The sequence below is a fragment of the Protomyctophum parallelum genome (assembly GCF_964188405.1).
Source record: "Protomyctophum parallelum genome assembly, chromosome: 12".
NCBI lineage: Eukaryota > Metazoa > Chordata > Actinopteri > Myctophiformes > Myctophidae > Protomyctophum > Protomyctophum parallelum.
Window position 1 is genome coordinate 33,474,799 of NC_139712.1, and position 19,087 is coordinate 33,493,885.

Sequence of the window (19,087 nt, forward strand, 5' to 3'; positions counted from 1 at the left end):
ACACACACACACACACACACACACACACACACACACACACACACACACACACACACACACACACAAATAATTACGCATACCGTACATACCATTATGTACCTATGCGTATACACAAATATACAAATAAGCCATGCCTACATACCTGTGAGGGCCATCTGTTCTGTGGGGTGAAACTTGATGGAGTTGACTGTAGATGAGAAAGCACACAAATGTTGCTTCTAAATAGAACATGTTTATTATATCGGTACGGTGAAAATAATATTTATTTTGTGAAACGGGCAGCTTATTTGCATCTATTCATCCTTCCTTCCTCTTCGATGTCTCCCTTTTGACTGATTCCTGTCCATTTCTCAGTTCTCAACGAGCCCGGAAATTAAGGCCTGGCCCTACCTGGGCCCTCATCAAACCCTGTCAAGACACTTCCCCCACTGCCACCCTTAGATCTCCATATATGGAGCTGACCTGTTCTGACATTCCATATGTTGATCTGACCTCATCAAACCATGTACACTCAAGACATGCTCCATATATGGCCAGTACATAATTAATCTTTGTTGGTTTTCTGCTTTATATGTAAAGTGTCTTGAGACAACTTGTTGTGATTTGACAAATAAAATAAATTTTAATTTAATTTAACCCCCCCATGCCAAAGCGCCAGTGCTCGCACAGCAGTCTGCTGTCACCCATGCAGATGCGTGCACATGACCTGAGGCGTCTTACTGGTACCATGTATAAGAAAATAAATGCATTGAATTTGTTATTTATTTTGTGGAGCTAAAATCCTTGTTTTGTTTGTTTGATGGCCGTTTGATGACCCGACATTTGGCCTACGTTCACTCAATAAAAGGTACAACACCAAAGGCCAAGTGGCTGCCTTGCTCCTGGTTGTCACCAAATCAAATTCACACTGAACCATTCACTTACTGCCGGAAGAAACATTACCTGATCCTGCATGGCCAGCGTATCTTAGCAGACATTTTCCCGTCTCTATGCTCCAGAGCAGAGCCGAGTGATCTAAGAGAATAGAAAGAATGAGAGTGTTACAATGATGATGATCCACCAGTGTTGGTGAAAAGCTAGCTTGAAAGAATAGCTTTACAAGCTACACTAGCTACACTTTAATTCACACTAGAAGAACTACTGCAAAGCTACCATAGGAAGAAATAAATCTTTAGTTAGAGCTATGACTAATAACCACATTGAATATGTTAACAGTAGCATGTCTGAGAGGTCATTTTGACCGTTTTTATTTTATTTTGAAGTTGATTATCTTTGCCCATGAAGCTTTCAGAAGGTTCCCCTTCCATGACCATCATCATCCATCACCATTCCATCATCTCAGAGATTTTTTTACATCTGAAAAAAATTCTAAATATGAATTTAAGCACATGCTACTAAAGATTTTCCTAGAACGTGTCACAGTGTTCAGACTTGGATGGTTAGAGCGGCGCGATTACATACAAAGTAAATGCAATTCCTCATGGGGGCTCGAGCCCCACCACCCCCACGGAGTCTACGTCACTGTGTATGTACATTGTACAATGTCAATCAGTCAGACACCTGCATTCCAGATCCTAGAGTCCAGGTGGGGCATTGCACCACCAAGCAGGATTACTCATTAGCCAGCTAACTTAAGCCCGACACACACCGTCTGCGACCGCCGCGCGTACCGCCGCGGCACAGTATTGCCGCGCGCCATAGCCGCACGGCAACACCAACAGGACGCGGCGCGCTACCACGCGGCTGGGGAGTTTTGTTGACTATATTCCACGCCCACGGATAGCCGGGTGGAGGCCGCGCGGCAACGCCTGGAAAATAGAACAGCGGTGCATCGGCGCGGCAGGCGAGGCGTGACCGCGCGCCAGCGCGCGTCGGACGCAGCCGGTGTGCGATAGGTTCATTGAAAATAATGGAGGCGGCTGTGTCCGCTGCGCGGCGACGTGCGGGGGACGCAGCCGGTGTGTGGTGGGCTTCATACACATAGGAGGCCTTAGCTATTTTTCACCAGTTTCACGGGCCTCCACCCTCAGGGGGGCCTCCAAGCTCCAACTGACTGTCAGGCATCAGTCAACTCCCCGCTACCCTCGCTCTCTCTCTCACTCGCTGCCTTGCACTCTCCCATGATGTTAAGTTACACCTATTTCCTGTTAATAACCTGGGTAAAATGTGCGGCATTGGCAGGTAAAGGGGAGACACTTTATTGTGAAGGGACGACAGGATTAGGAGAGGTGTTGTTACTGCGTAATTGTCGAGAGTAATGGCTGTGCTCGATATAGAACAGTCCAAACTATTTGTATCAATACGGCTGTATCAACAGAATATGTGATAGATATATATGGGGGCCTCATATTTGATCTTGACAACACTTCTAAAATAAATCGGCACAGAGCCGAGACCCAAGGACAAAAATCACGTGTAAAAATCAACTCGTGACAAATGTACACTTATTATATTAAACATCCCAGGTGCATCCATGCGATGTATTTTTTAGTTATAGTTCTTCTATTTATAGTGACTCATAGGAATATACTATGTAACAACCAGGTATAGTCTGGTGACCACCGGAGAGACGGGTGACAGCCGGAATGTAGACGGCACCCGCGTGATCAGTATTGGTTAGCGCCCCAGCCTGTGTCCTCCGTGAAGAGGAAGCCCAACAGCCCTCGGTGAGGCCTTTAGGAGGGCCATGCAAGCAGAGCCGCAGCACCATTTCCCTGCGGAACCATTGCCCACCACTCCTGAATGAAGTGTCTGGTGCTGGGACTCTGGTGCAACGCACAGGTCCTGAGCCTGGTGAGAGCAGGAGTGGACCTGGTGAGACGTAGGAGGGGCCCGGACAGGAGACAACCCACAGAGCCTAGTCCTTCCATGCACCAGAAGTGTACCTCCCAGCCCTGGCAGAGTAGTTCTGGAGTAGTTCCAACGGATTGTGTGGCCCTGGTTTTGCCCTAGTGGGACTGATTGAGGGTAGCTACTGGGACGTAAGTCGGGACTTGATTACCCCGGCTGGGTCGCCTGAGTGAGGGGTATGATGTTGGAAGACCCGAAACCCCATTGACCTCAGGATACATTACTGAGGATAGGTCCCAGGTGCATCCATGCGATGTATTTTTTAGGTAAACCACTAAAGCTCAATTTGATATTTTGTTTACAAATAGCAAGAATAGTCAATATGTGATTTCAGAAAATGTGTGAACATTTGTCTAAAATAAGGTTAAGTTTAGTTTTCGTTTTCAATCAATCAAAACTTTATTTATATAGCACATTTCATACAGCAAGTGCAACCCAATGTGCTTCATAGATTAAAAATGGAACATAATTAAAAAAAACATTTGGAGAAAAATAGAAAAAAAATGATTTAGCCCCAAATGGTGTGTACTATATTCAATTATTTACAAAAGGTTAATTTAACTACATGAATCACTAGGTCTAAAAAGTCAGGTGTGTTGGTGTACCTGCCAGAGGCATAGGGTTGGTGGGTTCTGTAACCAACAAAAGCATGTTACATCCTCCATTTCAGCAGTGGGTGAGTAATTGCTGATATGAAAGTTCCTTCACATTCTGCACTGCAGCACATGTGATGCTGCTGATGAATGAGCTTGTATTGTAAATATTATTTATTATTATATTATATTGTAAATATTTGGCCAAAGTAACTATAGAACTGTGCCAGAACCGTTCCAAATGGTCCAAATTACCCAAACAAATAACCGATTTCCTGCGTGTACAGGGCCCCTTTCATTCTAAGAACCCATGGCAGATAAAGCCTAATTGACCCATTTTGGGCGGGAACCCATTTTGGTGTTAGCATTATGTCATGCTTTAACTATTGAAAAATAGCAGATCTACAATCTCATAGCGCGCCACCGAGTGGCGCGCTACAAGCTTGTAGGTCTGCTATTTTTTTTAAACCGAAAAGCGACTGACATAGAAGACATTTTTAGAATCTGATCTCAGGTCAGAATGAAAACTGTCAGGATGTAGAAGACATTTTTAGAATCTGATCTCAGGTCAGAATGGGTTAAGCCACTGATACCTGCGGAGGCGGTTCCGAGGACCACGGGCTGTGTCCGGGTCACGCTGAGGTCCCAGATGCCATCCCTATGGCCCACATACTCTTTCACCAGCTGACACACAGCCCTGGAACCCGCGTTGGCTTTGAAACTAGACACAATCTGGAGAGAAAGAAGAAGAAAGAGAAAAGGAATGATTAGAAACTAGAGCAGCAGAAGGAGAACACGAGAGAGGTGGGATTCTGCCTATATATACACACCTGTACCAGAGAACAAAACCCATCTGTGCTACAATGAGACCTAGGATGAATTGATGTACAGTAATTATACATAAACTCTGACTTAACTACTGTAGGCTACTGGATTATTTATGCCGGGAGACAGAGCGAAATGGAATCCCAATGTACTGTACTGTACTGTACTGTACAAGCCCTCCTCCCTGGCTGTGTGTGTCTGTGTCTGTGTGTTAGGCTGTGCAACAGTGACACTTGGTGGTGAACAAACGCTATAACGCTATTTCCGTGCTTGGACAGACATAGCTGTCTATAGGAGTGGTTGCATCACAAAAAAGAATGACATGAATGAAAACACACTGTTGTTCTATACTGTCCATGCTGCTGAATGGCATGCTGAACAAAACAGTATGCTACGGTTATTTGACGCAGCTGCAAAGCATCTAGGTTCTCAGTGTCTTCGTGAGGTATCCTACTACACTGTAGGCCCTACATTATGAGAAGTCGAAAATCAATAGTTTTCCCCATATCATATTTTTTTATCTATGTGTGCGTGTGTACAGAATTCAAACTGTAGCATTGATTATTGTCACGGACAGAAGTCATTATTTCCCTTTGCATATATACGCACCAGAGCGCACTTGCCTATTAGTTTGCATTGCATTCAGAACGCGCCCTTAATTAAAAACCAACTGCAGCCGTGTATGTGGCTCTCAGCGGTGTCCCACTATTGACTAGCTGAATTTGAACTGCGCTGTGTCAGAGAAGTAACAGATAGAAGCGCGCAAACTTTATCCCCAAACGATATCCCCCCCACAACAAAAAACACAAATGTATTTTTTTAAATAGCAGATCTACAAGCTCTCTGCAAAGACAGCCCATTCCGGTTAAGGTGAAGGCCAGGAACAGGCAAACCCACACGGTAATCAGGGAACTTAAAGTTAGTGCAAATCGTTTGCATTAGTGCCACGTCCCTTAATTAGTTTGAGGTCATGTATCTCAACCAAATGAGTAACAGTTAGCTGTACATTATTAGCTATAGTTTCAACAGGTTAATCCGTGAAGTCCTCTCTTGAACCCTTGTATCCTCGTTCCTAACTTCCACAATTGATTCCTTTCCTTTCCCTTTTTTGGCTGATGAGGAAAGGAAAGGACAATATTTATACTTTTAAGAGAACATTGTCTTTTATTTTGGTCATGACGAATGTTCAATCCCCCTGGGCCCTGGGGACACTTCTAAAGCCTGAACTAAAAACTCTTACTGTGATATTGAATGCCTTGTCATAGTGCTAATAAATCTCAAAAATAAGAGCAACAGCATCCTTAATGACTGTATATTGAATTCAGTGTGGTATTTCTTTATAGTAATTTTGATTGTATGAAATTGAGAACTTTAGGGAAAACCCTGAACGCTGGTGACAGATATTCTGGTTAAATAAAGAAATACTCCTTAACTTCAACTGAACACTAAGCCAGTCAGATTGCTCCGCTAGCAAGTGTGACTTTTTCTTTTAGGAGTGGTGAGAAGAAATATCATCTTTCTAGACAATAGGAACATAGTCGTTCTGCCTAAGAGGAGACAAGGAGTCAAGGTCAGACTTCGATCAAGAATTCATCCCGTTGCCATCATCTCCCATCATGCTTAGTGACAGACGGAGCTCCGTTCAGTTACCCATGAATCTCCACCCAACATCAATGTGGCCACATTGAAGTTGCAAGGTCCACCTACTTGGAAAGCGCACAAACACTATGTCGGCGAGAGATTGAGAGGAAGAGGTCATTTTTTTATGCATTGTAGCATAATATGGTCAGTGTTGAAAATCATCAAAATGTGTGGGGTTTTTTGTTCAGTTTTTACTTTCATAAATCAACTGCCTGAACTGTTTAGCTAGCCTTCCCTGGTCCCTCCTTTGACTGAGTAACAAAGGGGCTTTTGATGGCTACTAATCATTACCACCGGCCCTGAATCCAAAACAGCTCAAATATTTACATAGACAGCTAATCTGGTTAGCTCCATGTGCTTTTACAGCGAATGCCAGTTACCTTGCTGGTAGAAGCCTTGTATGTCGTCTTTAGCTTCTGAGAGAGTTGACTGGTGCTGTGGCTAGCTGTGTGTTGAGACAAAGAAGAATGAGGGGAATTCACCAGTGTCACATAATGTTTTACTTGTGTGGTTTTAGTGGAAGTCTGGTAACGGTACTAATGGCTTAATAAACATGACAGGATTTTAAATCAGATACACTCTCACAATGCAAAGCATTGTTGTTTGTTTGCAGTGAGTTGCATTTTTTGATTGATTGATTGATTGAAAATTGAATTAACAGTTTGTAGGATGGGTACAGTTTCAATACAAAATATGCTAAGAGGATAAAACCAGAAGAGCGATAGGACTTGTTTACATAAGGGTCCTTCATTTTCAATTCATCAGAACATTTAAAGACATACAAATATACACTTTTATGCAGAAAATAAATGATCATATACAATTTATACATGGTTAGAAAAAAGGGAAAACGTGTACAGTATGGAAATATAGGGGGGCAGGACTTTTTTCTTTAACTTTTTTACAGGGTCAGTTTCGAATTGCAGCGGTTTTGAAGGAGTCTAGGGATTCACATTAACATACATTTTTATCCCACAATTTTGCAACCCATATCTTCACCCAGTGTCAATTATCTAATGTAATCCTGGGCGCTACACTTCCTCTGCCAACCTGGGGGGGCAGTGGACTGACCTCATGCTTCCTTCTATGCATGAGGAGTTTCCCCGGCCGGACGTAGCGCGTGGAAGAAACTGTCGTGGATTCACATTTCTTACCAGCTGTTGGTAGGGCGTTCCACATTTTAGTGGCATAGGAGCTAAATTAATTTAACCCCTTGTTTGAGCCGAATCTAGATTGAACGTGGTTTGTGGAACTCCCTCTGGTGTTGTGATACATGTCAACTGCAGACGTACACCTGCATGGTGCTAATGCTCCAAAAAGGACTTGCACAACCTGCATACGATGCTAATGTTCTAAACATCATGTACAAACATGTTACTACACACATCCATACATACAACAGAAGACCACACACTTCTTTACACCTATAGATGTGATTATAAAGGTGATTGAATCTGAACATGCATTTAATGAAGTGAAACAGTGGGCACTGAACAGAAAAGTTGGAAGCTATCTTAGTAGGTAATGTATAAGTGTAATGGTATCCGGAGAACTCGCCAGTTTACCAACTTGCTGCGATTTAGACTAGTGCATTTTAGTTTTACTTCACCTTCATTTGCATTGAATTGAATTGAATTGAGAGAGAGAGAGAGAGAGAGAGAGAGAGAGAGAGAGAGAGAGAGAGAGAGAGAATGGTTGTTTAGAGTTAACACTAGAGAAAGTAGGAATGCTAAAAGTTTAAACGCCAAAGTACCGAAACAATGAAATTAATTAGTAAACATATCCTGAAAAGGTAGGCCTAGTTATCATTGGTATTCGGATTTATCATCATCTAGCTCAGTGTTTCCCAACCTTTTTTGTCCCAGGGAACACTTTTCATAGCCTAAAAATCTCGGGGCACACCTAGATATACGGTGTCCTATCTATATACATACATTATGTATAGTGTGTGTGTGTATATATATATATATATATATATATATATATATATACACATACATACATACAGTGTTGGGATTAATAAAGTGACAACTTTTACAATATATCCATTACCATTATCGAAATTAATTCCTTATTATATATATAATATATATATATATATTTTTTTTAAATACATTTTGGAGAAAGAAATTGCTCATATGCAATGTGAAATGCCACCTAATTATTTTCCTTGTCTTTATTATGGGCCAACTTGTGAAAGCTGCATGCTTTTATTGTGAAGGGTCTCAGTTCTCACAGCCTGCTTATTTCCACGTGCTGAAAATAGCTGATCGACAAGCTCACAAGTTGTGAGCTTGTAGATCAGCCATTTTCAGCATGCAAGCATAACACGTGTACGATGAAGAATAAATCAGGCATCACTGCGCTTCTGTGGAGGGAGGGAGATATATTTTGTTGGCCGAACGAGGCGATCATGTTTGGACATCTATGGACAGCTATTTTGGACAGCTATTTTTCGTGGCACATTATGTTTAATCACAACAACGTCACGTTTACTTTACCTCCTCAGTGTTTGGGTCGGGACATGTATGAATGAATGAATGAATGAATGAATGAATGAATGAATTTTTATTTCCGTGTCTTGTCATTAAGACCCATCCCTTACGGGATTATAAGACACCAACAACATAAATAAACAATATCACGTTTCACTTCCCACACAGAAGTTACACAAAGTATTTGATCAAAACAAAAACAGAAATAAGCATTATCATAAAATAAAATACATCACATATACGGTAAGTTTTCTTTGTCCGTATGTCCCAAGCTTTCTATATATATACTGCTAATGCAAATATCTTTTGTTCGAAAATCCATCTCAGTCGCTCTGCATCACTTAACCACATCAGATCTATATTTTTACATCTGTTGAATAACTTTTGACGTAGCTCATGATACAACGGGCAATAGAAAAGAAAATGGAACTCATTCTCAATATCATTATATCACAGTAGGTGCAAATACGTTCTTCTTCTGTAACTCCTCTATACCTCCCAGTCTCAAGGTGCAAGGGCAAGATCCCAGAACGAAGTTGGGCACATAGGGATCTTTGTCTTTTGGATAATGGGGCACAAACATACTTTTCACTAGCGTAACAGCTTTTTATCGTAACAAATGTTCTCAACTTTGGTTTGTACAATATGTCCTGTGACCATTTGTTTGACCATGTATGTGTCTTCTGTCTACGTGCATATGCCCTCTGCGTGCTCCAGTCTTTCTGGAGGGAGCGAAATGTAGCGTCTTCTGGATGCATCTAAGCATTAACATTTCAATGGCCGAGGGTCGTTAGAGTCTATTGTTCCGTGTTGTTGTTATCGCACATCTAATGGTTAGACGTGTGACAACAACGACGCAACAATAAGAAGCCTGCAGCCCAGTAGCTATAATATTGCTTTCGGGGGAGAGTTAGTGTGCCGCCTGATTTGACAGAAAGTAACACTATAACTTAGCTATTGCTTCCGGGGGGGGGGTAGTATTAATTTCGGTAAAAATTAGGCGGAGCACCTGGACACATCAAACGGCACACCAAAGCTCCGCGACACACAGGTTGGGAAACACTGATCTAGCTGACTATTTAATTGCACAAAATAATTTGATCACTTTGGAAATGAACTATAAGATCTGTGAGTTTGACATACTACTGATGAAGACAGCATGTTAGCATAACGATGAAGACATTGATGAATAATTTTCATCAGTGAACCCGAGACCAGCACGGGTCGGAGCCGTGTTTTATCATAATCACTCGGGCAGGGTCGGTATCGGCCGTATCCTCCGCGGACCTTGGGTCTGTTGATCATTATGTGTAATACCCTTAGAGTAGAGACGGCACCCGGAGGAAACCCTGAGGCGAAATGGACATAGTGGCCGAATTTGGTATTGCAGCTCGAGCCAGCGCTGGTCCGTTGACGCACGTTGCGCACGTTCATGTGTTTGGGGCCATGACACGGGAACGAATGTTTCATACGTGAACGCGCACAAACAGCACAATGATAGGCCAATCCATCCCAGAATGCACTCTGTTCCTACACGGAAGGAGGAGTGAAATCGCCTCATGCACTTTTGAGCAACTTAATGCAAGTGGATGGGAGGAGAACTCGGGTGTCTTCTCTATCCATATATACTCTATGGTAATACCTGAGTGGATCCGAGAAGACCCGTAGGCTACTGTGTGTGATGTGTGTGTGTACTCATGTCTGCGCTCTGCTGCGCTGCGGAGGAAAAAAACTCAACGTTCAAACTGAAGTTCTGTTCTCTTCAAGTGCCACGGACGACAAGACGTCTTATTGCCATCTTTGTAATGGATGCCACGGACGACAAGACGTCTTTAAAAAAAAAAAAACATATTTAGAAAATTCCTCTAATCTGGTGTACAGGTGATGACATGCACATTACATGCATAATAGAATTACAAATTCTTTCTTTCTTTATAATGGGAGAATTGGCACTCCAGCCTAAACTGGTGACCACCAGGTGGCGCTGAAGGAGTTTTAAGGTGTGATACTTTAGGCTGACCTAGGATCAGGTTAGTGTTGCAGCGACATGAACGGCTTTGTGACTTGTGTGATTATGCTGGTTTAGGACAAGTAAGACGCGCAAACGCGGGAAGCGAACGCAGCTCGTAAATGGCAATAACAATTTGAATAAATGACATACTTTTTTAAGGTTTTCTTTTTAAACTTCACTTTTGTGTTTTTTTAAGATTTTATTTTGAAGTTACGTTTTTTGAAGTTAAGTGTTTTTAAAGTTTTTTTGAAGTTAAGTTTTTTCTTTTTCATTTTAAGTTAAGTTTTCTTTTTAAGTTAAGTTTTTTTTAAGTTAAGTTGTGTGTGTGTGTGTGAGTGCGTGCGTGCGTGTGTTTTGTGTGATACAGCTGCGCCCTCTGGTGGCGGGCGGGTGGTGTAACAGCGGGACACACACAGACATTCAGCCCTTGCTGTCATAGTTAGTGCTCACTGCGTTCGCAATCAGCAGCGCAAGAGCGTACCACGCAAGGCAAGCCCCGTCCTGGCTTGCCTTGCGCTGATTTGAATGAAAACACTGGCGTGCAATTCTACTTTATATCACGGATCCAACAGTGTTGACCTCAACGATTTGAAAGCAAATCGGTGAAAGCAACCATGGCAACTCGCCTGCATGACCCCACTTCGTGCAAATCGTGGATAAAGAAGAGAGCAAAGTAGGAGCTGTTATAAGTGCATTGAGTGTGGCGCCTTGTCGCCTTGTCAATATTCCATTCAGGCAAGACCGGTACACGCATCTGCTAAAACTCTGATGATATGTGTAAAAAACCAATGATCCGTTTGGTTAGTTTTAAATGCACGCATGTTGCACGCTGAGACAAGAAAAGACAGATTTCAGGACCATTTTTCTTTTACCCGTGAAGAGCTCTAGTGTGAATATGTATCCTGTATTAGGGAGTCCTATGCAGTATGAAAATGAACAAGAAATAAAATAGAAATGTAAACAAATAAATAATTGTCTAATACAACAGGGAACATTTTAAATGAATATTTATAAATATGTCTATAATTATAATAACCATTGTTGAAACTCTGCCAAAACAAGAACCTCCTGTTAATAATATACACCTGAATAGCGTAGCAGCAGATCGAAAGAACAATACAAGTCAATTTCTCTTGGGAAAGTAAAGTGCACTGTACCTTTTGTCTTTAGAGCCCCCTTGGCGGGGTCTCCCCCCTCAATGTTCTGCCCATCCCCCGTCAGTCGCTCATTCAGGGTGTCAATCTCACGACGCACTGGAATATCAGCACAGCGAGAGAGGCACTCATTAGGCAACCACCACAGTGTGGTCTGAGGCTGACTAGATCGAACAGTCAGTCAACACGCAGATCAATACACTTGAATGGTAAGGGGTGTACCCAACAAAAGTATGAAGAGGTGAACTGAAGAGGAGTTTTTGTTATTTCCAACCAAAGTTCCATCACCACTAAAATATAAAGTGTACAAATGAGCTATTGAAACAGGATTCCCTTGCTGCAAAAGACTCCTGTAACTTTATTTTAGGGGCGCAGCAGTTCATCGAACAAATTGATGTAATATATTATTAAAGAACTATCCATTTAATTCAAAAGAATACCAACAGCACGTCACAGTTGTATGTATGGCAAGGCAATAAAACAGGGCTTAATTAATAATAATAATAAATAATAATAATCTTTATTTATAGAGCACCTTTCAGAAACAAGTGTAGTTCTAAGTGCTTTACAAGTAAAAAGAAAAAATTGAACAAGGGTAAAAACTAAAGTAATAGCTTCAAATCTGGTCAGAAGAATTCGTTGAAATAAAAAGTAAATTTAAGATAAGGAATCAGGAAGGAAACAGAATCAGTTAAAAGCGAGGTCATAGTAATGGGTTTTTAGCCGCCTCTTAAAGTCATCAACTGAGGTTGCCAGTCTGATATGGAGAGGAAGAGAGTTCCACATCCTAGGTACGTAGCTGGCAAAGGCAGCTTCGCCGTGAGAATAAGACTAATCAATTTAGTTAAAACATCTATAAAAAATGTTTGACATTGATTTGTTGATATATATAATGGCTAAGATGATAATCGATTGTTGCAGCCCTATTTTTGTATGGTCAAGACTTTGAAAGGAAAAGTGGCTGGCAGGTTTTGATGTCAACCATAAACAAACAAATGCTTGCTTCCTTCCTTCCTTGCTCACTCACATTCTAGGTTTTCGATGTACAGATTCTCAAACTCGCGTTCGATTTGGCCAAACAGATCCAAGAGATTGTTCCTTAATGATGGTGGCAGCTTGGAATCCTACAAATACAAAGAGAAAACTGTTGAAATCCATGTAATACAATTAATCTGCGTCTACAGATTTGACAAACAAAACACATTATACTTACCACCATTGTGCTATTGTATTTAGAAATGAAGCAATTGTGTTGGAAGGGACAGAGTTATTGTGTAAAAAATAAATAAATAAAATACTAGAAATGTGTGTTCCTCCAGGTCAGGGTGCCTACCCAGGGCTGTGTTGTGATCTGTTGTAGTTGTAGCGCCTGAGGAAGGTCGCAAGACCGAAATGTTGCTCAATTAATAAAACTGCTCTGAACTAGCAAGTGGCAGTGTGCGGATGTCCCTTCTTCCACGTAGTTGTAGCGCCATCATGAGACCGATTTGAAAGATTTAGGCAGTTCTTCCTTGGACTATGTGAATGTGCTTGCAACGTTTCACAACAAACAAATGTTGTTTTCATGATTTGGGGCATTTTGTGCAAAACTGGCCACTCCCACAACCTTTGGAAGCCAATCATAGCATATCGGAATTGAACATGACAGCTACGTTGCGTCTTGATCACAAAACTACAAAGGTTTAGACAATTTATGTACTGTAGGTGCAGTAGCCAAAGTAGTAGTTTTGCAGTTTTGCAAAAGAAATGGCCTCACGGTGGCGCTACAACGGGCTGATAAAACCTTGGTGTTTGTAAAGATGATTTCAAAATGGCAATGGTAACAACCGAGGAGGTACTTAAAAAACTGAGTGCCCTCCAACCCCACAAGGCCACTGGCCATGACAATATCCCCTCCAAATTTCTCAGAGACTCAGCCTTTTCCATAGCTCCAGTCATCACCCACATAGTTAACCTCTCCATCAAACAGGGACAGGTCCCCCAAGATTTTAAACTGGCCAAAGTAACCCCCTTGTACAAAAAAGGGAGTAAATTAGAACCCGGCAACTACCGCCCTATTTCTATTCTAAGCTCCATCTCGAAAGTGATGGAAAAAATAGTCTATGAACAGGTTGAAAAGTATCTTGCCACTAATAAATTGCTGTACGAGTTCCAATCTGGTTTCAGAACATCCCACTCCACTGACACATGCCTCCTCTATTTGAGCGACCACATCAAACACGAGGTGGACGCTGGAAAATACTGCGGCATGGTCATGCTGGACCTCCAAAAGGCTTTTGACACCGTGAACCACTCTATACTGGTTAACAAGCTTAAAGCTATTGGTTTTGATAGCACATCAGTGAGCTGGATGCAATCCTACCTGGAGGGGAGAGAACAGATGGTGGAGGTGAACGGAACACTGTCCCCTCCCCTCCCAGTGAGCTGTGGCGTCCCACAAGGAAGCATACTAGGGCCTTTACTGTTCCTAATATATGTTAACGACATGACTTCAGCTTGTGACTGCAGCTTGTTCCTGTTCGCAGATGACTCAGCACTGCTGGTCTCGGACAGGAACAAACTGCAGGTTGAAAAGACCCTCAGCTCTGAACTCGGTAGAATCTGCACCTGGCTCGCTGATAACAAACTATCCTTACACCTGGGAAAAACTGAATCCATCCTCTTCGGATCAAATAGTAATCTCAGCAAGGCAGATGGCTTCTTGGTTAGAGTGGGTGACAATATTATCACACGAAAAGATCAAATTACCTACCTAGGTTCCATCCTGGAGGCCAATCTTTCCGGTGATAAGATGGCCACCAACGTAATCAAAAAAGTCAATCAAAGAACAAGATTCCTTTACAGGATCTCCTCACTGGTCAGCAAAAACACCTTGAAGACCTTAACAGGAGCCCTCGTACAAGGTTTCTTTGACTATGCATCCACCTCTTGGTACCACAGCACCTCAAAGGCCCTTAAAACAAGGCTCCAGACCTCCCAAAACAAACTGGTCAGGCTCCTACTTGGCCTCACCACCCGAACCCACCTCACCCCTGCCCACTTTGACTGGCTGGGATGGCTTAGGGTCGACGACAGAGTACAGCATCTTGCAATGGGTCTGGTCCACAAGATTCGATACACCACCAAGATACCCATGTACCTGTCTAAATACTTCCTTAATGTAAACGAAGTCCACACCCACAACACCAGAGGGAGTGCAACAAACCATGTACAACCCAGATTCGGCACAAACAAGGGACTAAATTCTTTTCGCTCCTATGCCACCAAAATGTGGAACGCCCTACCAACAGTCATTAAGACATGTGAATCCCTTGACTCCTTCAAAACCGCTCTCAAAGGGCACCTACGGATGGCTGCAATTCGAAACTGGCCTCTGTAAAATCTGAATCCCCCCCACCCCCCCACCCCATTTTCCCTCACTGTATATTGTATCTTTTCCCTTTTTTGCTTCCCATATGATGAACTTAGCTACATAGAAATGTCTATTTGTATGTCTCTAAATGTTTGTATGTCTTTAAATGTTTTGATGAATTGAACAATGTGGACCCTGTTGTAAACAAGTGTAATGCTTAATTGGGTCGTCCACTCACAGTTGACAGTCTTTGTATTGAGTTTGTGCTTAAAATGTACTGTAAATTCTACAAACTGTTAATAAATATTTCAATCAATCAATCAATGATTAGAACACTTTAGGGTGGGGGTTCTTCCTTGGCCTCCCGTGAGTGTGCTGTTCACAGACGGACAGACACTGACAGACAGACTCACAGGAGCGAAAACACAATTCCTCACACCTTTGGACATTTTGGCCTGGTAGTGAACTAGTAATAATAATAATAATAATAATACTAGCAGCTCTGTGCTCAGTGTGCTAAATAGAAGGATGGGCTTAGTCATACATTGAACATAACTTGCAAACCAGTGACCACAAAATAAGAATGCTTAATTAGACAAAGGGTGAGATGTCTTGATAAACAGTGTGCTTAAAGCACCTAATCGCAAATAATGTCAATGTATGTATATATATATATACACCACACACACACACACACACACACACACACACACACACACACACACACACACACACACACACACACACACACACACACACACACACACACACACACACACACACACACACACACACACACACACACACACACACACACACACACGGGTGTCTGGTTGCACTTTTAAGTGTGAACAAAGCTACAGTATGGGTACTGGTATACATCATACAGTCAACAGATTAACCACTTAACCCTCTAAGAGGTAACAGACCCGAGTTGCAACTGTACTTGGACCGTTTTTTTCTGGACCCACCAAATCTCTTTGCCAAAAATAGACGATTTACAAGCTGACAACGCATTGTGACACATTGTGAGCCTTTAGATCGGCCAATGTTGCCCCCAGAATATGGATGCTGGGGTTCAAGTGGTTATGACAATCCATCCAAGCTAGACCTACAAACTTCTACCTACAAACTCTCTACTGACTTACCTCCATAGTGACCTCCTACACGTTCCCAGTAATTGGTTGGCTGGCACTGACTACACAGCATGCAAAGAGAAGTACAGTGTAGGGCTCCCATCAAAAGAATGCAATCAGAAGTATGGCTCTGACCGCTCATTTTCTGCAGCCAACCACAAGGAAACTGAATACTTCTCTGTCGACCTGTATTCTGGTGCACGCTCAAGAGCAACAGTGACTCCTCTCCATTCTGTCAGAGCCACATGTCAAACACACCACTGAAAGAGGTCAATTAGCAAACAACAGACCTCCCCCTTATGTATTCTAAGCTGCTCAGTCCATGCTCAAATAAACCAACAGCCAGGTCACCGGCTACCGTGCATACTGCATAGGGATAGCCTTGAGAGTAGGGGGCGGGGGGTGTCCACCGGATGTAATCTATATGGGTTTGTTTATCTTGTACGTGTGTGTGTGTGTGTGTGTGTGTGTGTGTGTGTGTGTGTGTGTGTGTGTGTGTGTGTGTGTGTGTGTGTGTGTGTGTGTGTGTGTGTTTGTGTGTGTGTGTGTGTGTGTTTGTGTGTGGTGTAAGGGGATAGACTGACTGTATGAGCTATAAGCCAACAGGTCTTGGCTGTGTGTGGGCATACAAAACAGCATAGTGAAAACTGAAAAGGGCTAATCAGACCTGTACAAGCAGCCCATATTAAAAGTTGATGAGACCACAGCCCGGTGCTACTGTTCAGCTCTGCTTTCACAAGCCCATAGGTCAAAACTTCTGCACAGAGGAGAAAGTAAAAGGCGACAAACTCTCTCTTGGAAAAAGCAAATGATGAAAACAGATAAATGGCTCTCAAGGATAGTACCTACAGCAGATTATATTAAATGTATCCTGGAATTAGTTTAATTAATTTAGACCTAGTCCTATAGCCTCCACCCAAACAAAGAGAAATTGGCTTCTGCCTAATCTTTAACACACAATAGTCCTATAAATCACTAATGCAACTTCTACATAACGTATCTCAACGAGACATTACATTATTATTGTGTCAACTCCCAAACGTTAACAACCAGGAACCAGGCTCTGATCAAACATTAAAGAGCTTTTATTACAGCATCTTAGCTGTAAACGAGTCTGACAGCTGAATACAGATAGATCATGAATCCCGATTATCAATTATATAGCATGTGTTAAGCAGAAGTTACTGAGAGGGGTGACTGATAACAGAGCGAAAACGAATAATAACAGAACGTAAGACAAGAGAGATCCAAGAGAAAAAGCAGACAAATACAGTGATTAATGGGAAGGCTTTTCTGAACAAGTGTGTTATTAGTAGTGATTTAAACGACAATGCAGAATCAGCTCGTGGGATATAGCCTCAGGTGGAGCATTCCAGAGTCTAGGAGCTTGGACAACGAAAGCCTAATATGTGATCTTGCGACCTTTAGGAGAGCAGCAGACCTAGAGGCTGCAGGGAGGCTCATAGGGAGACACAGTATAACGTTGGGACGCAAGACCTGTTTGCTACAGTGTTAATAAATACCACTTGTCTAAGTTCAACTCAGTTTAAGTAAATAATATCCTAATACGCTTCTCACATTCCTTGGGGTAGTACTGTACTCTGCATAAACACAGCACAGCAATACTGTAAAAGGCGAAAGGGGATGTTGCAACACCAGAGATAAAATACAATGCTGCTTAACCGGTTAGTACTGTACTGTACTCTAGTCTCTCTACTCCTCAATAAAACACTGGTTAGTACTGTACATGAACAGAAGCCAGTCCATCACCACATAAATGTACTATAACAATCAAAATGCAAATGGAAAGACATTGGATCGTTGCAGAGGGCTGCCTGGAAGGTGGCATGCAGCAGCATGGATATTGTTCTCACTGTTGAATCCAGGCTGTTAACAGCTGTGAATTTGCGTTAACCAAAATATCTTGGTGGGGGGGGGGGGGGGGTGTATGTATGTATTCTGTTGTCTGTGTATCCTAAAAACAAACGAGTTTGGTGGTATGTAGTACGCCTGTCTATTCTGGCACCACACACTTGGTTATGTGCTTATCTCTGTGTGTGTGTGTGTGTGTGTGTGTCCTCCTCACCTGTCCTTCCAACATGTCTCCTCGGTGTGCGCTAGGCAGCCTTTCTTCGATGCTGTTGCGGCGTATGGACAGGCTGTGGGCCTTGCGCTTCTGCTTGGGATGACGGCCAGAGGCAGAGCTGTTGCTTCCGCCCTCCAAAGGCATCCCTCCCCCCTCCTGCGTTCCGACGTGTTGGTGGTGGCCCCGCCCCTACTCACCTCCTGCTCCAGAGGTAACCTGGATAAACAAAGGCAGGTGCGCTGGTTGGTTGGTTTGCCTGGTTAAAAGATACTGCTCAGTGCTCATCTTGACTTGAGCATGACCTACGAGTACGTCAGTGCTAACCTGGAGATCATGTTCACAGCCAGTGTAAACAGAAGTGGACAAAGTAAATACCGGTAATCATTCAAAAGTACAAATAGTATGATGATGATGATTGATATATATATATATGTATATATATATATATATATATAATTTTTTTTTTAATGAACACGAGACCAATGACTTCTATTATAGCATGCTAACTGTCCAGGAATAGAAAGCCATCAGTCTCTATTAGCTTTGATTCCCCATCGATGATATCACTGCAGGTGGGTTTCTGAACTGGCCAAAGCCCACCTTTGAGACGCAAACATTTTACCATATTATGATGAGCATTAGTGTCAGTGAGCATTTAAGTGTCCTTAAAGTGGTTAATTCACAATATATTTGTTGCTAAGTTTGGGTGGTTCCAGGAGTCCCTTTCAAGAAATGTAGTGGAGTCAAAAGTACAATGTTTCTATTTACAATGTAGTAGCGTGAAAATAATGAGCTTGTAAAGAAAACAAATACTCAATGTATTCAAGTACAGTACTCAAGTCAATGTACATAGACAACCACTTGTAAAGACTAATCAAGGTGGTATAGCCATTAATGCAGAATCATAAACATACAGTCGTAGGTATTAGTAGAACATCTATACA

At 42.3% G+C, this 19,087-nt stretch overlaps 1 protein-coding gene across 2 annotated transcripts in view; it reads right to left on the minus strand.

Moving 5' to 3' along the window:
- Window positions 1–19,087, minus strand: part of LOC310868330 (WD repeat-containing protein 37-like) — a 32,138-nt gene that overhangs the window by 12,050 nt on the left and 1,001 nt on the right. Inside the window, exons 2-9 of one of the 2 annotated variants that reach the window (XM_083778721.1) lie at window positions 18,144–18,359; window positions 12,597–12,693; window positions 11,573–11,668; window positions 6,290–6,354; window positions 5,919–5,993; window positions 4,037–4,175; window positions 943–1,014; window positions 143–187 (exon numbers count right to left, since the gene is read on the minus strand). In XM_083778721.1, the coding sequence (XP_083634847.1) occupies window positions 143–187; window positions 943–1,014; window positions 4,037–4,175; window positions 5,919–5,993; window positions 6,290–6,354; window positions 11,573–11,668; window positions 12,597–12,693; window positions 18,144–18,287 (733 nt within the window). In that variant the 5' untranslated portion in view covers window positions 18,288–18,359. The remainder of the gene's footprint in view (window positions 1–142; window positions 188–942; window positions 1,015–4,036; window positions 4,176–5,918; window positions 5,994–6,289; window positions 6,355–11,572; window positions 11,669–12,596; window positions 12,694–18,143; window positions 18,360–19,087) is intronic. The other variant, XM_083778722.1, reaches the window with a different exon arrangement.